Source organism: Numida meleagris, chromosome 17 (assembly GCF_002078875.1).
Source record: "Numida meleagris isolate 19003 breed g44 Domestic line chromosome 17, NumMel1.0, whole genome shotgun sequence".
Lineage (NCBI taxonomy): Eukaryota > Metazoa > Chordata > Aves > Galliformes > Numididae > Numida > Numida meleagris.
In genome coordinates, this window is record NC_034425.1 from 4,112,747 (window position 1) to 4,132,297 (window position 19,551).

The following is a 19,551-nucleotide window of genomic DNA, read 5'->3' on the forward strand; positions in this document are numbered from 1 at the left end:
AAAAAAAAAAAAAAAAAAAAAATCAATCCATCCTGCCCTTGGAAACTGTGACACAGCTTGAGTTCTTTTTCAGCCCCACATGCAAGTTCATTCTGCCAAGAAAAAGAGTCTAAACCAGGTTTCCGACAGCCAAAACACATATTTACAGAGTACGAGAGAACGACAGTTGAAATCACAGTTCTATACATGGAATCAACAACACGGTTACACACCACCACCGATCACCATTCTGCCAACTTCTACACGGACTCGGGGCGCTCCTGCCCGGCTCCTTCCTCCTGGGCACGGTGAGGAGGAGCCGGGCCACGAATCGCCACCAGAAATACTGCAGTGTGTATTATTATTATCATCATTATTATTTTAAAAACGTATACTGTACTTTATTTTGTTTTTTAACGTTGGAAGCTACGGAGTGGGGAAGCCCCAGAAATCTCTCCACCGCGGTCGCTAGGTGCAGGAATACTTCACTTTTGTAAGAGACACGACGGGAGACGTGGGTTACGCATCGCTCCAAGGAGTGCTGTGACTCCGGAGAACACTGCTCATATTTCTCCTTCTCAGATGGGGAGAAAGGAGAAAGAGAGAGGAGATTCGGAGGCTGTGGACCAGCAATGGATCACTGAGCGCCCTGGGCAGTAAAGGCTGCCTCCCACGGGCAGGAGTTCTCGTGGTCAGGGCACAAGCCTGGCACGGGGCTGAGGTTCAGAGCACGGAGCACAAAGCCTTGGGCTGCTTCGGGGGCTGCTCTGGGAGCTCCCCGTGCTGGGGCTGAGCTGAGGGGCCCTGCCAGCCCACACTGCTGCTCCCCGCACCTCTCAGCTGCAGCTCCTCTTGGGATCTCTCTACCCAGGATATCGTTGTCTCAAGCCATCTGCTTCTATATTGTTTTGCTATAATAAAGTAAAAGCTTATTGACCTTTAAAATACTGTGCTTTCACGACACAAGGCAGACTCCCTTCCCCCCCCCGGCTCTCAGCTCAGAAGCGTCCGACCCGCACAGCCAGGCACGGGGGTCAACGCTTCCCCAAGAGGAGGAAAAAGTCAATCTCCAAGAGGGAGCCTGCGTGCATGGGCAGCACCAGCCGCGCTCGGAGCGGTCCCGGGGACCGACAGCTTGCACTGAGCCAGCCCTGCGGCCCTCGCTCCTGCTGCATTGCTGCACGGCTGGGCACAGGGAGCTCCCGCCTCTACAGGCCAGAAGCTCGACAGTACACGAGAGGGGCTGTACACGTAGCACCAGGTTGATTTGTACAAGTCTTTTTACACCGCGCGGATGCGGAGCGCAGGCTCTGACGCCTGAACGCAGCGCTGTGAGGATGGGGAACGGCCCGGGGCACACTGCTGGCATAGGGCAGGACGCTGCCTTCCCCTGCCCTGTCCCCCCCCACCCCCCCCCTCAGGCAGCAAATCCTGCCCTACTCACCAATGACACCAAGGTGACCTTCTCTTTCCCACCTGCTGCCTAAGAAAAAAATCATTCACATTTCGGAGACTTCTTCCTTTTTAAAGCAGCAAACAAATTTAAAACCTAAATTTAAAGAAGTGTTTCTTAAAGCACCAGAGGGAAGAGAGAACAGCCAACGTGCTTGTGCAAAGAGAGCGCGGAGATGGGGGGTGGCAGGGCACGGGGACAGCCCAGGGAAGGTAAAACGCAAGGGCCACCCACAGGCTTTGATATCTTTGGTCCTTCGGTCTCAGTTTTAAAAGAGAGGAATTGTTTTACCTTTTGGAAAGGGAAAAAAAACAACAAAAAAAACAGAACAACCAAAAACACGCTTCCTCGGGTCTGGAATGTTCCTTGTGCCCCTCTGGGGAAGCCCCATGGGAACCAGGGGCAAGCATCTCCTCCCCACACACCCCATGGGCACACAGGGGGCAGCTGAGGGGGACAGCGTGAAGAGCAAAGCGGGCTGCTGGGCTCTGCCTCTTCCCAATGCTAAAGACCTGAATCGAGAGGTGATTTCCTATTATTTAATTTAGTTTAAAAAAATAATACTTTTTTTTTTTTTTTTAATCTTCATTGGGTTTTTTCCTTCTCCCCCCACTCCTGTGCTCCCCATCCTTTTTCTCTAAAAAAAAAAAAAAAAAAAGAGAAATGTTCACATATTTTAATGAGAGGTCTTTCCTTAAGATCAGACCAAGGCAGATGTGCTGCCCCATGGCACAGACATTCAAAGGCTATATAACCAAACAACATAGCCACGATATTCACCCAACAGTGTCTCTCCATTAAAAAAAAAATTAAAAAACTGATGCTAGTTACAATAAAATACACATGGGAGGGGAAAAAAAAAACGGCATTTTTACAAAAAAAAAAAAAGACGTTAATGGGAAAAAAAAAATTAAAAAGAACTACACAGAGCTGTACTTAAGAGATCATCTGGGAATGCATATTAACCCTTCCCATACGGAGGAAAGGTGGAATTACGGAAGCAAAGCTGATTACGTCTTTGCGTTAAAAGGTGAAGCTTTCTGAGAGGCTCCGGGAACGACTCGGGTGCTCCTACAACAACAGTGGGCAGCTGGAGCTTCCAGTGCTTTCCCAGGGCTGGGGGGGCAGCGCGGGCAGCAAACCTGCGTGAAGCAAAAACACGGAGAGAACGGAGCGGCCTGCTGGTTGAGAGCCCAGGAGGTTACTGCAATCCACCCGATGGGAAAATCCAATGCGTGTGCTGGTCAAGGAAGTCATGGGAAAGCTCAGCTGCTGGCAGGGCTAAGCTGGAGGCATTTCTTTTCCATAGAAAGAAGCGCGCCGGACAGCGTGGCTTGCGTTGGACTAGCCTGTGGGATTTCCTCCTTTGCCTTTCTAAAGTGATCTGAGAGAATAAATTCAAATACAAAGAGGATCCTAACCAGGAGAAAGTCCCTGAGCTCTTTTGCAGGTGGTGTTTGGGGACAAGAGCCCGAAACAAACTCAGCAGGTCAGAGACGTGAGTGAGAGCTACAGGAGGGCGGTGGGAAGCCCTGGGCTCAGGAAAGGAGGCTGAGACGGGAGGAAGGAGAGCAAGAGGACTGGGGAGCCCCGTGACCAAGCTCCTCAGATGGAGATGCTGCTTTCTGCTCTGACCTGCCTGGCTCAGCTCCCCAGCCTGCACGCAGCACCCAGCCACCTGCAGCAACCTCCACACTGCTACCGAGTCACGGCATCAGACAGAGGGGCTGATGAGCTATGAACCTTGAAACGAGAATTTGAAAAGTCCTCTTCCCTGCTAGCTCCCTCCTCTCTGTAACATAACTGACACGGGAAACACTGCCACAGGGCATCACAAGATGCTCTAACCAGCTTTAGAGCTTCCCCATCAGCAATGCTTTTGTATACACATGCAAACGGTGGCTGTGTTTATAAGCTTCAGTGGTAACGTGCACTGTGTTTTGTGCCACAGCGACGAGCAGGAAGAAGCATCCCCACCTAGGAGCAGCAGAAAGCAAGGAATGTACGCTCTCCTCCAGCTCCAGCCTCCAGCTGCAATGATTTATCAGCAGTTTGTTCCATGCGGGGCTTTCTCTGTCACCACAGGCTGACACGATCCCTGGCACGAGGGCTTCTGGACTTAGCAGCCCCCAGTTCACCCTTGAGCTGCTGAAACAGGGAATGCCAACTCTGCTCCAAAAATAAAGAGAGTCCTTAGACTGTGTCTGGAATTGTTTCACGTGATCCAGCAGTGACTACAAAAGAGGTCTCTGTGGCTAAAAGAAAACCAGTCTGGTCTGAAACAGTACAAATTCTTCAGGCAGCCACCAACTAAAGGGGTGTCTGCAGAGAACTAACCTATGCCTCCATTTCCCTTTCACAAAGGGCTTCAGCTGACACAAGGACGATGCCTCTAAGGCTGCTCAAACCTGCAATGTTAGCTGTATCAGCAATGATTATTAGTCACTGAATCTGGGGGCCTGGCTTGCTCTAGGTACAATATATTTTTTCCCCCCCCTTTTTCTTCTTTTCATATAAATATACAAAGAGCGTAAAAAAATGTTAAAAAGTGAACTTTGCTGTTTGAAACGACAGACAAAGTTGCTGCACATTCAGAGATGGGCAACGGGAGGCCCACCAGGCAGGGACCCAGCGGAGCTTCCATCGGGGAGGACGGCTTTAACCAAGCTGGGTCAGTGAAAGAGCAGGGAGACCGAAGACGTGAGAAAGTCATTTCAATCCACCTCGATCCTCCCCATGATCTCAACTCTTCCTCTGGAAAGCACGTGGAAGCCCCTCTTGCCCACTCTAAATCCTTCTGGAAATAGTCAAAAATTTGTTATCACCTAAATAGAAAAGAGGAGAAACGCAGACTCTTTGCAAATGGCCCTTTGATCTGTATTAAAAACAGCTCTCAAAGTTCCTCAAGAGTTAGAATTAGTGGGGCACGGGTGAGGGGCAGTTTAGATACGGGATGTAAAATATTAAAAAGTGCTCTGCAACTAATTTTTGTTTTATGTGGGTATGTGCGTGCGTGTGCATCTATACACACATACACAAACACGCACATACACACACATATATACATATATATATCTACACATACATATATATATGTACACATACATATATATGTACGTACGTATAAAGTTAAAAAGTTCTATATGATATGATTAGAACAAGCGTCCTCGGAAGGTCACGACTGGAGAGAATGGGGCCTGCTGGGATGGCAGATGGGGCACTCGCCCTCCTCGGCGCACGTTTCGCACAGCACTGCGTGTTGGCACGGTAACACCACCCGGTTCTCTTCCTGACACTTAAGGCATTTCACTGACTGCATCTGAAATACTGCCTGCAAGAGAGGGGGACAGGGCAAAACGTAAGCATCCGAAGGAGAAAACGAAAGGGCCCCGTGCGAAACGGTTTGGGGAACAGCAAGGAGGCAGCAGGGGATGGGCCTGCAGCTGGCCATCCGTTCACCTGCTGAAGCAAAGGCAAAGCAGCACAGCACGGTGTCCTCATATAGGACTGCTAGGATCAGAGCAGCTTTGATTGACTGGAAACTCCATAATTTAGGTACAGAGAAGAGGCAGCTCTTTTCCTAGAACTCACTTTGGCTACATCCACGTACAACTGCTACGACAGGCTGCTGAATGCTGGCAGAATTACAGAAAAGAAGGGCAGCTGCTATCAGGAGGAGCAGAGGCAGCAAAGCCATGCCCTGCAGAGCCCTGGCACTCACCTTATCGACTTTCTCCAGGTTTGCCCGCAACTGCTTCTGGAGGGTGTAAAGTGAAGAGAGTGAGAGGGATTCCAGGTCAGAGAAGGAGCGCAGAAACTGAGGGTCCTGGCCTGTGTGGATCCTCTCCAGCTCCTCCTGTAGTTTCTTCACTTGCAGCTCCAAGGCTTCCCTCTGCTCCCGAGCCAGTTCACATTCCATGTTAGCTGTGTTGGCGCGATCATTTGCTTCCTCTGCCTCCTTTTTCCAAGCATCACAAGCCTGCAAATTCCAACCAACGGGGTAAAAGAAGCTGTTTAAAAACTTGATCAGCCTCCAAGAGAGCATCCTAGGCAAAAATAACCACTTCCATGCACTCCTTGCCAGAAGTGTATTTGACCAACCTGCCCTATTCCCAAATTCTAAAACCCCCTTATAGAGCTGAGCTTCACATTCAGGGTACCCCTCCAGTTGAGCTGCAGTTCTACACATTTGGCCCATAGAGGTAATGTGATGAAAACCAGCACAGCTGTAAATTGTCATGGATCTAAGTGAACTGCCAGGCCTGAGAGACTGTCAAGCACTTCGGGGCTCATAAGCTCCCGTTTAAAGACTGACACCCTCCTACTCTTTCACACTCCTTAAGAAGTTGCCCCCCATACCTGCTTGGCTTGTTTCCAAGACTCTTCCCACTGCTTTATTGTGCCGTTGGCTTCATCCAGTTCTTGCCGTAGCCGTGCCAGCTCCGCAGCACCTGGACCTGACAGAAATGCAGGTGAGGTACTGGGCGAAAAACTCCCCGAAGCAAAGTGTTCCCATATGCTGCTGTTCATCCCATTTAAACCTGTTTCACAGGGAAATAGAGAGGGTTATGTCAAAGGTGTTGGCAATTTCCCCATTTCCTCCCTACCCCTGTGAAATCCAGGATTCAAAAACGTGTAACACAGGAAAGAGAAGATCAGCCTAAGATTTATTTTATCCCTAGGACCCAGGAGTCCGTCATAGTGGGAATTTACAGGGGAAGTATATAGAGTCCACTGCAGAGTTTTAGCATAAAATTAGTGATTGTCACTGTAGAAGGACCATCTAACCACTTCCCTATTTTAGGACGTTCAAACCACTGCTCTTTCAGGAAGAAATTCAAGGCTTAAGCGACAAAGCAAGAGAAAAAACAGCTGAACCAAAGCCGGCTGCTTTTGCACAGACTCTGAAGTTTGTACCTTTGATAACCAAAACACATTGACTCAAAACAAGCATCCAGGGGGGAAAAACTGGCAGGAAGAGCTCCCACGCAGGCGGAGCTGAACGATGCGGCCTCTGATGCCACGTGCACCAATTTGATGGAGGAGCACTTTTCATTTAGCGGTGCTTACCGCTGGGTGTGGACATCGCTAAGCTTGGTTGCAGCGGATGATTGTGATCTTACAGATCAAACTGATGGCTAACCCAACACAACTGACTTCCCAGGCAGTGCCAGCCAACAGCAGCTGAAAAATAGTGACTTGACTACGGGCTTAGCTGCATAAACAGGTCATGCAGCAGAGCAGTAAGGGCTCTTCACTGACTCAAGCCACTTACCATCGATTCATTTCAGCTGCTCAATTGAGAGCAAGTTATAACAGAACCCCAACTCACATTTTGCTTTTAAAGCTCTTGAAAGGGAGTCTAGCACTAAGCAGGCTTCTGGCAAGCCACAGATTCTGCCGTAATGCTGACCAAGCTCACCTCATTGCTTCTTTTCACTCCCTTTCCACCTGATGCTCTCATTGGACATTTGAAATAGCAAGTCCCTTTGGTCATGAATGCCTTCTCTGCACATAGAGCATCTAACACAGTGGGAACCAGCCCAGGACTAGGTGTTTTCAACTAAACTGCAATACAAATAAGTAAAAACTACACACCAGCTTATATGCATTCAGTAAGTCATAGGAAAAACTCTAAGTAATAGCAGAGATGCCCTCTGTGATCTCTTTTCTTATTACTGTGATTGTCCAAGTTGTTACAGTCAAACAAGTAGCAATCGCAAGGCATGGCAGCATGGCCTTGGCCTCTGCAAACAAGTGATGCAGTTACACAGATAAATGCATGCAGCAGTAGATTACAAAAGCACTTAATCATTTTATTATGTTCAGCTGAATATTAGAGATTGGAGCGTATATCACATTTGAAGAAACATCTGCTTCTACTATAAACAGAAAGAATTAGTATTTACTGTTACAAACACAGAAATCAGCAGAGCAAGTGTCATGTAGCCTTGAGGCCATCAGTTATTTCTCGGGGTAACCCAGCATCTGCTTAACAAAATGCCTTTGGTCCCTCAGTTCCCAGTTCTGCCCAACAGATCTGAAGCTCCAAAGTAATTTCCCCTCCCTTCACACAGGAAACAGATCCTCAAGAGAGGGGAAAAAAGGAGCAAAGCAGACACAGCTGGAGCACTGACTTCTTGCAAAGTCCATACTGCACCAAATACGGAAAAAAATTTAATGAACTAAGCTGGCTTAGAAGCCAACCTGACCTACAAAGCAGTCCCAAGAGCAAACTGCAATCCCCACCTTAACTCAGCAAAGCTGAGGACTCAACCCTAGTGAAGCCTCAGCAGAACGCTGCTGGCAGGAAAGGACAAAGCTCTTTTTCCTGTTCTTTTTCTCAGTCTAGAAGCATAGGGAGCAGAGAGAATCGCTCCCTGGTTTTCAAGATATTAACCAGCTTTTGGTAAAGCAGCTTCTGGTACTGCTGCTGTTCTCATGGGAAGAAGAGATAAATGGCAGCAGTGAAATAATACATCAAAATTAAAGCTAACTTAAAAGAAAATACTTACATGGCACAGACAGGCATGTACATGGGACACACACACTGTGCATTTACCTAATGATCCATGAGAAGCTGATGTCCCCAGGAACGTGTTTTCTGATTGGCTTAAGTGTCCCTGGGGCTGATGGAGGAAATGCGATGAGAGGCTGACCGGTGGAGAAGGAGAGGCAGAGTGAAAGGAGGCAGAGCTTCCAAGGGACCCGGGGATATTTACAGGAGCAGAACTTTGCAGCAAACTCCCACCTGGACAAAGAACACACAGAGAGGATGGCTATGTATGACCATGAAGTATGAGCCAGAGCACAGCGCAGGAGTTCAGAGCAGAAGGCGTTAGCTTCCCTCTCTCCTAAGACCCTCAGGATTCCCTCCACCTCTCCCTGTGTTTCATTTCCCCTCTAAGCCTTCAGAAGGAGCACTGAAGCTGCTGTTCCATGAGCCACACAGGTTAAGACCCTCCAGAGTTCAGTGGATTACTCTGCCATCAGCCAAAGCAACAAAAGGTTTTCTGAGCCAACTTCAGCCCCTATCAGTCTAGAGAAGATGCATCTGGTACCTGCTTGGAATAGTTGGTAATGAAAAATTCCCTTTTAAAGCATGTTCCCCTGCCTTTAATAGTTCTAAACAACCGGTAGTGAGAAGACTGTCACGCTGTGCCAGGTCATGACCTGATCTTCTGAAAAATCGCTGACTAGCTTTAGCTATATTTGAATGTTTAGATCTATCTGTAATTAAAAATAAACATAAAAACCTAACTTCCAAAGATATAACACTTCCCTTACACAAGAGGTCGGTTTGCCTTGCCACAACACACACACTGAGGAAGATCTCAGCCCTGCTGCCCACTCTCTTCTGGGATCTTCGTTCTTAGAAGACCACCAGATAACTCTGAGCCCTGGCAGAACAGAGGGAGAAGCAGAGTGGAGGATCTCGAAGCCACTGCAGACGGTAGTGGCAGAAGCAGGGCTCCCAGCAGACATGCACAATAAGCTCTCTGACCAGACTCATCTTTGGCAGGGAAGTGGAAGTGATACTCTTTAGGGCTCCTTCCACACCTCAGTACAACTCCAGGTAGCATAGCTCCCTTGGAAACCTTCAGGAAAGGAAAGTTAGCTCCAAATCAAAACCCATCTTAAAGAACAAGGGCAAACAGAAACTACCCCACTTCCAAAAAGCTGTGAGATTTCATTTCCCCCTGGACGGAGACAGATAGAAGAGGCTCCTGCCTACCTCCACACATTAAAGATGAGACAGACATTACAGGAATCAAACCAGCAGATCACGATGACACTCTGAGACAGATGGATAGCATTACCAGGTCATTGAGTTTCCTGTTACTACTAAGGAGAATTTTCTGCTTAAGATGCAAATCCTTATACATTGGACTGGTTTTAAAGGTATCAGATACCTTCTACAGTCTACTTACATGCTTTATAGAAAAAACAACCAAAAAAAGTTCAAGCAAGTCCCATTCAGTCTTAAGAAACATCCCCAAGACACCTGGGCCTAATGGCAAGAACTCAGCCCTGCTAGTCAACAAGGGCACGCTTTCACCTGAAAGATGCTCAGCGGTTGCCAGAGCTTGTTATAATTGCTGTTTTTTAACCAATGCTATTTGGGACTGGTTTTAGAGCTTTGTTGGGCTGGCTCCACTGAGGTGACTGGGCAACACTGCTTGGCAGAAGATAAAGAAAGCTCTGTTGCTTTCATGTACCTATCATGATGCCACTCGTGTGGGGCACTGTGCTGCTGTCAAATGTCTTCTCCAGGGCAGCCACTCCGAATTCATTCAGGTCCAGGTCATCCAAGGCAGACTCTGCCAGACACAGAGGTACCAATTATGTTATAAAGGACCAACAACTTCAAGAGATAGGATGGCCCAAAGAGCCTACATGCAGAGGAGCCTTTGCTCTCTATTTGTCAGCCTGCACAGCCCTACTATCTGTCCTGTGCAATGCTGCTGTAAAACAGTGTGGCAGAAGTGTCACGGGCAGCTTTTCAGTTCAGCTTTTTTTGCCTGATCCAATTTCTCTTTGTCTCAAAGCATTCCTAATTGTTATATAAAATTATATATATATATAAATATTTGATGAAATAACAGAAGTTCCCATAAGTCTTCCCCAAACAGCTCTTTCAAGTCTGTCCTTAATATGCAATTGAACTAGCTTATGAACGCCTGGATCTGGCTTCTGCTTTGTCCCTGCTTTGCTGAAGAGCCGCCTGGAAAGGAATACCAGCAGAAGGGAACGCTTCAAAATCATCTCTGAGGTTCAAAGATGAGAAAAAAATAAAGGAAGTTTATGAATGCCTGCAAGTGTTATATCTAACCTGAACGTACCTCATCGCTAACCTTGATCAATATCATTTCATCCCACTCGTGCCCACTCATTTTTATTGTTATTTTTAACAAATTAATGAGATCACCTCAGAAATGTTAGATCAAAAAACAGGTGGCCAAAAAAAGTGTACCTATCTAAAAGGAACGATTCCCCACTCCTAACTCTCCCATTCTCCTTTTCCTTACAGCCTCTGTCACATTCTGTAAAGGGCAAGTCCTTGCAATCTTCCTGCTGGTGGCCCTTGCTATAAATTTGCAGTTTAGAATATACGGGGTTGTAGCTGTAGAAAATGCCACGGTGATTTCCTGCCTGCTCCAAACCCTTTTCATCACTTTGACAAACCTAAAACTAAGGCCCTTTACATCATCTGCCATTCCAAATAAGTGCAGAGGCCTTCTGTTTGTCCTCTGGGTGAATTTCACCTATAATGACCTGTGGAAAACGTGATGTCCTGGTCACAGAAAAAGCCTACAGCCTCAGGAATCTGCCAACACTGACACAGATGAAAAACTGGAGTTCACTGGAACACCTGCGCTATCCCAGTTCTCATACCTGGTGATCCACGTCTGAGGAAGCCCTACTAACAAGTGAAAATGGCAGAGTTACCTATGACAGACTCAACGGTGTCACTGGTTGGGTAGAAAGGAAGGGCATTGGCATTCATGCCTGGTATACTGCTGGTGCCGGCGGGGCTTGGTGGTGTTGCAGCCAGACTGGAGGTGATACTGGAGGAGATGCTGGATGTCAGCGGGCTCCCCACTGGGAGGATACCCAGTATGTCCTAAAAAAAAGAAGTTTTAAAATGGAAAAATGCACAGAATAAGACATCTATGTAGAAAAATCCCTTCAAAAACATGCAGGAACGAGCCAAAGATCAGCAGCAAACCTGTTTCTGCCTGCTTCCAACCTGACAGATGGCTGGTGCTACTACTGGGCTGGGGGTGGGGGAGAGATTAACAGCTTTTCTTTAATTTCTGCCGACTTTTTTCTCCCTCCAGTATTACAAACATCCTTCAGGCTGCCCCAGAATTAACTCTTGTGACCCACAGGTTGCATGCAATCATAGGGATGGGTCACACAATCACTCACTCAGACTTAGTTGAGTACATGACTTAGAACCTGATATTAAATTCTCTTTGCCAAATCCTTGAACTTAGATGACTCTGGAGATCCATTCCAGCTCTATTTTCTGTAACTTGGAGGCACTCTATGGCACTACTGCCCAAGCCTATGAATTCATCCTGAATTCACACAGGCCTAGGCATTCACAAATAACTCATCCAGCGAATCACCCCATCCTCATAAAATAATCCCTCGAGCTGAGCATCCCTCATGCTGTCTGGACTGACATTTACTCCCTGCAGTGTTGTCTGGATCCACAGAGACCTCCTGTCCTTGTCTGTGGCAGTGTGAGCACTAAGCTAGCAGTACCGTACCTGTTTGGGTTGTAACAAAGGTTGCTCCTGGCTCCTGTGTTCCAGTGAATGGGACTTCATTTTTGCTTGCTACAGTAAATAAACAAAACAGAAGACAAGCAGGGGGATTAGCAGCAAAATTAAGAATGGCTGAGCGCTGGCTTGCTTTGGAGAGGCCGTAGGAAGCACAGTCCCCACCTTTCTCATGTTCTGCTTTGGGCACTGGAGAATTCAGGGAGCAGAACACAGCAAACAGAGAACACCCCAACCCATTTGGCGTTCTGTACACCAAGACATCACACTTTGCACAACTTTGCACAACTGTGCAAAGACCTGCCACAATTACATTTGGCTTCAGCGCTCTTCAGTGCTGCTATATTCCTCTGCTGGCACAAAGGACATCGTAAGAACCAAGACCAAATATGACTTATTTTGCCTTGCTATAAATAACTCATCAGCCCTAGCGGTGTCTAAAATAAATAAATAAAAACAGAGCCAGAGCCAGTGGGATGCACACTGTACTTTTTAAATTATGTAAATATTTTGCAGCTTTGGGAAAATAAAGTATGCAGATTATGTCTTCCCTCAACCTTTCCTAGCTCTCAGCTAGGCTTGCAGTTTCTAAAAGAACAGGAGAGATGTAATATTAAAGAGAACAATTTTATGGGGAAGAAACTGGATAATCTCCCCAAATTCCTTTTGTCATCAACAAAAATGAAGTGATAACAGACCAATTTTAAAAGCAAAATCATCCCTCCCCCATCTCTTGAAACAGAGGCCTCAAAGCTATAAAACATAACTGAGGTCAACGCTGGCTGGAATTGTAAAACTGCCAGCGTGTATGTAGATTTCCACTATCCAGCCTAAAAAAAAAAATCAGCTTCAGGACCTTGCAGCACTACATCCTTAACGGATTTCAGCCCTCTTGCCTCAAGACATCAGTCAGTGCTGAGCTACACCAGGCAGAGCTGGGAAGGATGTGGTCGCAGGGGCTTGTTGTCGTGTAACGGTCTGCTCTGCAGCCCATGCTCAGCTCCTCCTACGTCGCTACGTGTGCAAAAGCAATGCACAGGGAGATCAGTGACATCCTCTGCACACAGACAGGGGGCAAAGCAACTGCTCAGAGTCAGGTCTGCTTGGTTGCCAGCCCCCTCGATCTGAATTAGAGATGTAGTCGAGGCACAACGTCTGCTTAATCACTGGTATCACCATCTCTGCAGGACACGATGCACAGCAGCAGCAAGAGATGCCACAATGACCCGAAGCCATACACCTTGAATTCTTGGCTTAAACAGTCTTATGAGAAAGATAACGGGTTGCTGGAGTGGTATGACACAAGCAGACAGGCGAAAGAGTAGCAGCAGCAGGATTCATCCCTTGCTTTCCTTGATTAAATCATTTTCTCTACTGAACCCTGTGCCTTTGGGCAGATGGTGTGGGGGGGTCAAGGCCTGGCAAATAGGCAACCAAGACCCTTCTGCAGCAGGTACCATCCTCTCACACTTCTCTGAGCTGCACACAGCGTGTTTACATACAGCCAAACTGCTACCACACCGACCACAGGCTTGGCTTCCTTTGTGTGCAATGGCTGCGCCGCATTGCTGCATCTGTGCACGCCTGATAACATGCCTGCTAGAGCAGCCAGCACATCCCTGCCCTGTTTGACACTCATCTGAACACAAGATGTGCTATCAGCAGACGTCAGCAGTTGAAGTGAAGGCACACGCGGCCGTGCCCCCCTCGCTCCAAGGTTTTCCTGCCAGTGTGGCTGGCTCTGGCGCTGCCCAGCCTGACTGGAAGCCTTGTGTTTTTTTTCCCCTCCTTTTAAAGTAAAAATGAACGCTTTTGTGAGCCAGCCCCAATTCTCACCGCCTTGCAACCGGGTAACATCAGTGTAAAATGGAGTAAAGCACTTGTCACCGCTAAGCCAGTCCCCTTTAGCTCTAGAAGGGCACACACCGACACAGCAATGCAAAGGGCAGGCTGAAACTCTCCAGCTCACGCTGTGGCAGTCAGGAAAGCAAACAGAGGCCATAAATTATGAATGAAATTGAATCTTGCATGACCAGCACGGAACAAGGCTGCTGGACTTCCCCAGCACCTCCTGCTCGTGGCACTCAGCTCCTTCCAGTGCCGCGTTTTCCAGCTTGGAGAATTTGGAACAGTATTTTTAGCCCTCGCTGCTGGCTCAGCCTTACCACAAACTATGTGGAATCTCCAAATGCATTTTTCATTCTAATAAAGATAGGAATTATTTGTAGTAATTCTACAAAGGAAAAAAAAAATGACATCCTTACTGCAGAGACGAGCCGGAATGTCTGTTAAGTTTTCAAATACGAGTGAATAAAGTTAAGTGCCTAATTACCGGTGTAATTTACAGCATACGTGAGCATCTCGGGTGCCCACTGCAGCCAAAGGGAATTACTGAAGATTAAAAAAGTAATTATACATTAACACAAAATTTAATCGGGACGCTTATGAGACACCTAATTTTGTCTTTAGAAGCCTAACATAAGGCAACTATGATTACTTCCATCTTCTTGTTTAATGACTGGAATAAATAGCTGTTAACACAGGTTTTTTCTTACTTAATTAAAGCCGCATGAGTAAGAAACTACCTGAATACAGTATCTTTGTAGCACAGCTTGGACCTCAGACTTAAATGCTCATCATCTGGCTCCTTTTAAAAGCTCTATTCAAGCCTCATCCCCTTTCTCCTTGGCTTAGGCTTGCTGCCCATTTTCTCCAAAGCAGGGCCTCCCTGGCACCCAGCCTCTGCTGGCAGGAAACAGGGGTTCTCTCAGCCCTTCAGCTTTGGGTTCATTCCTCCTTTGCAGCAGAGGCAACAGAGAAGGAGCACATGTTTTCTTCTTTTGTTTCTAAACAACTGCTACAAGCTGTCGTGCCTGCAAGCAGTGCCAGCATCACAGCACGGTCTGCACTTTACCCTCAAAGATGTGTTGCATCAATTTGCAATTTCCTAAGTTACATGTGCTTTAAATAAAAACAGTCGAAGCATTTACAAGAAAGCCTACGTGCATATAGCTTAATATGTACGTGCCACTAAATCATTTTAATTAGACTGAACAGCGTTTGAGATCGGTCCCGCTGCAAAGTTTGATGATATTTTCCCAAAGTTGTAAAAATAAGTAAGAGAAAACCCACTGAGCCTGCTTCCAAATTCAGCTGCTTTCTGCAAGATCTTATTTGGACAGGGTACTTAAACTGCCTCCTCACAGCAGTGCAATACTAACAGGGCAAAAAGCTTATTGAGGTTTCTTAATACTACAGGGAAGAGCTTAAGCGTAGCCAGGTTGAAAGCAGCATTTATTGATATCTCTGTTTTCAAGCAACATATTTTCTTTTTCTTAAAAAAAAAAAAAAAACAACTTATCAGACACACTTCTGCAGGCACCTCTTCACAAGGGCAGCGAACCCATCCCCTCAACTGAGTCACTGTTTTACTTCATTTACAAACCCAGTTAGGAATCAAAAGCAAAACCAAGCTCTGGGTTGGACACAGCTGACTTGGAAGGGATGGTGCAGAGAGACTATCCAACCGTAACGCTCGAGAAAGGAAATTCACAGAAAGAAGTTGACTGTGGAAAAGCTAATGTGGCAGAAGAGATGGAAGAGGCTGAGGCACAGGGAGCAGCTTGTATAAGGCACGACTTCGAGAAGGAAGCAGCAAGGCAAGACTGGGATATTCAAAAAGGTACGATGTGGTGTCATTAGGGGTGTGGATTAGGTAAGGGTTCTTCAGATGAGAATGAGGGATTTCAGAAGAAGGCGAGAGAGAGTTGAGGATCAGAATGATACAGCCAGAGAAACAAAAGACAACGTGGCATTTGTAACACAATGCAGAAATGAATGCTGAAAACAGAAGATAAACCAAGGCATGGAGATCAAGGTAAGAGTCTGGAATGAAATCAGAGAAGGAAGGATGAATTTCCACGAGACAGTGGAGCAAAAGAGATAGTAACTCTAAACAAGGACCTAAATATGAAAAAAGAAAGAGCAAGAAGTGGTATGTGGGAAAATACCTGGGGTCAACAAAGGACAGAACTGTCAGGGATTATGAAAACAACAAGCAGCTCAGCTTCTACAAACTGAGCACGTGATGGCAGCTAGGCAGACAAGAACAGATGTGGGATGGAAGAGACTCGAACCGATGCTGAAGGCACAGATCTGAGAACTGTTATTGAGCACAGCGCCGTCTCCTTTTTGTTCCTTGAAAACTAAAACACATTCAAGCTAGACTGGGCAATTTCTCAATCTTCTTCATCCCCCCAACTCTTCCAGCCCTTGTTTCCTACTAACCTGGCATTTGAAACTCTTCAAATACTCGGCCCCCACCTGATCTTCTCGCTCAAACCCCGGTGCTTTCTTGTAGCTGCCGGCTGCCGTTACTGAATCTGGAGGAAAACCAATGCTTTCCAGGCTGTGTGGCTTTCCAATCGCGCCAGGAGGAGACCCACATATATTAGATGGGCTTCCGAGACTGCTGTTCCTACAAAGAATCTAATAGAAGGAACAAGTGTCAGGAAAGTACAGCACCAACTTGAAGAAGAAAGGCATCACAGGAAGAGCTCATTCGATTCTGTGTGCGTCAGTTTTACTGACAGTCAACACAAGTGTAAAAGCTCCCGGAAAACAGGAGTCAAATCCAAGAATAAGCTCCAGCAGATACGGGATTTATACAGCCCCACAATTATGGTTTTATTGCCAATATTTTGTACTGGAGTGCAAGCTTACAAAAAACAACCTACAGCTCTAGAAACATCTACTCTTTCTGAGCCCTTAGATATGACAGAGTTTCAAAACCTGACCAAAACCCTCCTCACTGTCTTTAGGCTGCAGTGTGATGTGGACCCTATCTGTGCTCTGAGGAGTAGTGTGAAACCTGGAAAGGCATTATGGCAATCAGAACAACCAAGCGTATTTGGGCTGTGTGTAACGCTGTACTTTTTTTTCAGTTGGAAATTTGAAAGTTTTAATGCAGGCACAATCCAAGTATCAACAGCTGCATTAAAAAAGGAAAAAAAAAAAAAAACAACACAAGGATTTCCAATATTTCTATTCGTTGAACTGTAACCAGGGATCACAACCACATGCAACAAGGCTAGTTTTGCACTGCAGATGAAGCCACAGACAGCAGCAAAGGAGATTAAGATGAGATTTAGAGAAAGCGCCTGCCTGGCTCAGTGCAGATATCCCATTTCTCTGGGATAGCAAGTTACTTGCCTGCACTGGCAAGCATGACTGTGCTTCAAGCAACTTTTAGACAACTACTGCTACCAGATTCAAATATGGCACAGCTGGGGCTGGCATTAGAAAGAGGGAATACCCTACAACGTTTTGATTTTATTTTTATACAGACATTCTGCTGTCCATGCTTCCCTACAGTCGCAAAGTTTCTACTCACTGTGGTGGAGGTGGGGCTAGTTGGCAGAGTTCCTGATTTATTCCACACCTACAGTACAAATACAAAACAGAACAGGCCACGTGAGGCTGGCTGCTAGAGGGACCTTTTTCTTTGATCAATTCATCATGTAAAAATGATCACCAGCAAAGTCATATTCGTTTGCAAGCTACATGCAGATGCCCTGTGACTCAGAAATACATGTTGCCTTGCGGCTTATATCTAGGGATTACTGAAGAGGTTGTTTAAAAGACTGAAGAGCTTGAGATTGGAAAAGACCTAAACGTGGAAGAGATCATCAATTCTGTTTGATTTTCAAAGCACTTAGATGACATGTTTGAAGGATGAAGGGGTTTTGTTTGTCACTTCTTTCTAGTGATATTTACCGAGAGAACACAGCACGCCTTGTCTTTCCAAGACGTATGCAGAATTCTATTTGCAATCAACTTGAACAGAACTATGAACTGTTGGCTGGCTTCAGCGCTGATAAAAATCAAACTATCAATTTCTCTTCTCAAAGAAGGAGAATAGGACTAAACAGAAGCCCCAAACGAGTTCACCTCATTCTGGTCAGTTTGGAGCAGGTTAAACTCATGCCATTTCACTTTCTCAAAACCGTGACCAACTATTTGATAAGGTGTGTAACCTTTTTAACAGCAGTGCAAACAGGAAGGACTTAATAGGAAAAAAAAAAAAAGCCCTCAGCAAAAATAAAGTGCTCTGGCATTCCATGCATGCGCTTGTCTTTCTTTGTGTGTTTCCACTTTCCATTCAGCATTTGAAGATCTCTCTTCTTCTATGTATAACCAGAAGTACAACCAATGCTCTGGAGCATTAAACATATTGCAGAGTTTAACCATCTCCAGAAGAAGGAGAGGGAGAGAATCAAGGATATCCTATAACACCAAACAATGTGCACAGGCTAAGCCCTTGTGTTTACATATGTAAAAAAAACTCAACTGTAGTTATGTACTTTAGATTATATTGGCTCACAGCCTTTAAGGAGTGTTTGGAAACTGAGCCCAGTGTGTACCTCCAGACAGGAAGGCGTTGGACTTCACGTACAGTTGCATGCCTCTTTCCTGAAAGTACATCAACAAGCTTTGCACAGGAAGGAAGGCTTAGAAATTTTATAGGTGAAGTGACAAGACTAAACTACTGAACTGGATGCTCCAAACAAAGATATCTCTAAAACAGTGTGGTGCTTGGATCTAAAATAAGAATGCCACAGCCTTCGTGTCTTTGGATACCTAACATTTCTCTTATTAGGTGAAAGAAGTACATTAGCTCAGAGAAATCCAGATTTACAAAGCACGGACAAGGCCTCCCCACAGTGCTACCTACATTGCTAAGGTCTGGAGCATGTGGACTGGAAGGGCTGACTGGAACAGAATCACCAGCTGCTGACGGCATGTACATCACTGGGCCTGCCTGCGTGGGGCTGGACACGGCCGAGGATTGCTGCAAATCTTCACTGAGCGGAGGCTCTGCAAGAAAGAAGAGCAAATGGAACATCACTCAAAGCCACACAATTACCATGGACCACAAGACAGTTAGGAACAAGAATACTTAGTTTTGAGAGAAGAAATATTCCACAAACATCTATTTAGAAGTGACATAGAAGCAAAGAGAAACCTCATCTGACAAATAGCTACTTTTTGAGCTAGGATTCCTGACATTACTACTTTCACCACTTGTACATTGATCTGCTCATTAGTTGGTTAACGCTGCTCCAAAATTATCTTCCCTGCATGAATTGCATCTTATTCGCTCAGCTGTCTTGAACTAAGCAAGGCTTCTTTCTGTGCTAGGCACAAAGCTGATGGATACATTATAATTAGCTGAGAGAGATAAGTTTCCATCTGCTCTCAGTACAAACTATTACCAAAAGTAACATACACAGAAAGGAATACAGCTGTCAACTGCACAAAAAGAAAGTGGCATTGACTTCTAGTAGTTACATCTAATACAGCTCAGCATCTTTACACCATCTACACAACTGACACCGCATCTGTAGTGCAGTATCTCTAAAGTACTGACTTCTATACGTCTCTTGTTAACAATCAGCAAAACTCACACTAAGAGCACATGCAGTAAAAAGACTCCTGTTATTTCAGGTGAATCAAGTCCTCAGTGCTCACCTTAATAAGAAAAGACTGAAAAAGTACAATTCCATAAGATGGCACAAGAAATAGCCAGGATGCAGTGAGCTAGCTGGCCAAAGAATGTTATTCTGGCTTGAAAAAAAAAAACAACACAGTACTGAGTGCAGTTATCTGGCTATAAATAAGGCATCTCCTAAACGGAAATACTGTGTAATACACAAGGGAGTTTGTTAAACACCATATCATTATTAAGATTTCATTCTCTCTTAAGCTTGCAGGATCATACTGAGTAGTTGCACTACTGTGCCTTGCTCCATTATAGCCCACAGCCCT

The 19,551-nt window shown here is 45.9% G+C and overlaps 1 protein-coding gene across 6 annotated transcripts in view; it reads right to left on the bottom strand.

The window, feature by feature from the left end:
- Positions 120-19,551, bottom strand: part of UNK (unkempt family zinc finger) — a 41,280-nt gene continuing 21,848 nt past the window's right edge. For 2 of the 6 annotated variants that reach the window (XM_021414583.1, XM_021414581.1), the window contains exons 8-17: positions 18,458-18,600; positions 17,117-17,164; positions 16,012-16,212; positions 11,713-11,781; positions 10,883-11,057; positions 9,652-9,753; positions 7,995-8,183; positions 5,792-5,973; positions 5,154-5,411; positions 120-4,763 (exon numbers count right to left, since the gene is read on the bottom strand). In XM_021414583.1, coding sequence (XP_021270258.1) covers positions 4,608-4,763; positions 5,154-5,411; positions 5,792-5,973; positions 7,995-8,183; positions 9,652-9,753; positions 10,883-11,057; positions 11,713-11,781; positions 16,012-16,212; positions 17,117-17,164; positions 18,458-18,600 — 1,523 coding nt within the window. In that variant the 3' untranslated portion in view covers positions 120-4,607. The remainder of the gene's footprint in view (positions 4,764-5,153; positions 5,412-5,791; positions 5,974-7,994; positions 8,184-9,651; positions 9,754-10,882; positions 11,058-11,712; positions 11,782-16,011; positions 16,213-17,116; positions 17,165-18,457; positions 18,601-19,551) is intronic. The other 4 variants (XM_021414586.1, XM_021414582.1, XM_021414584.1 and 1 more) reach the window with 3 other exon arrangements.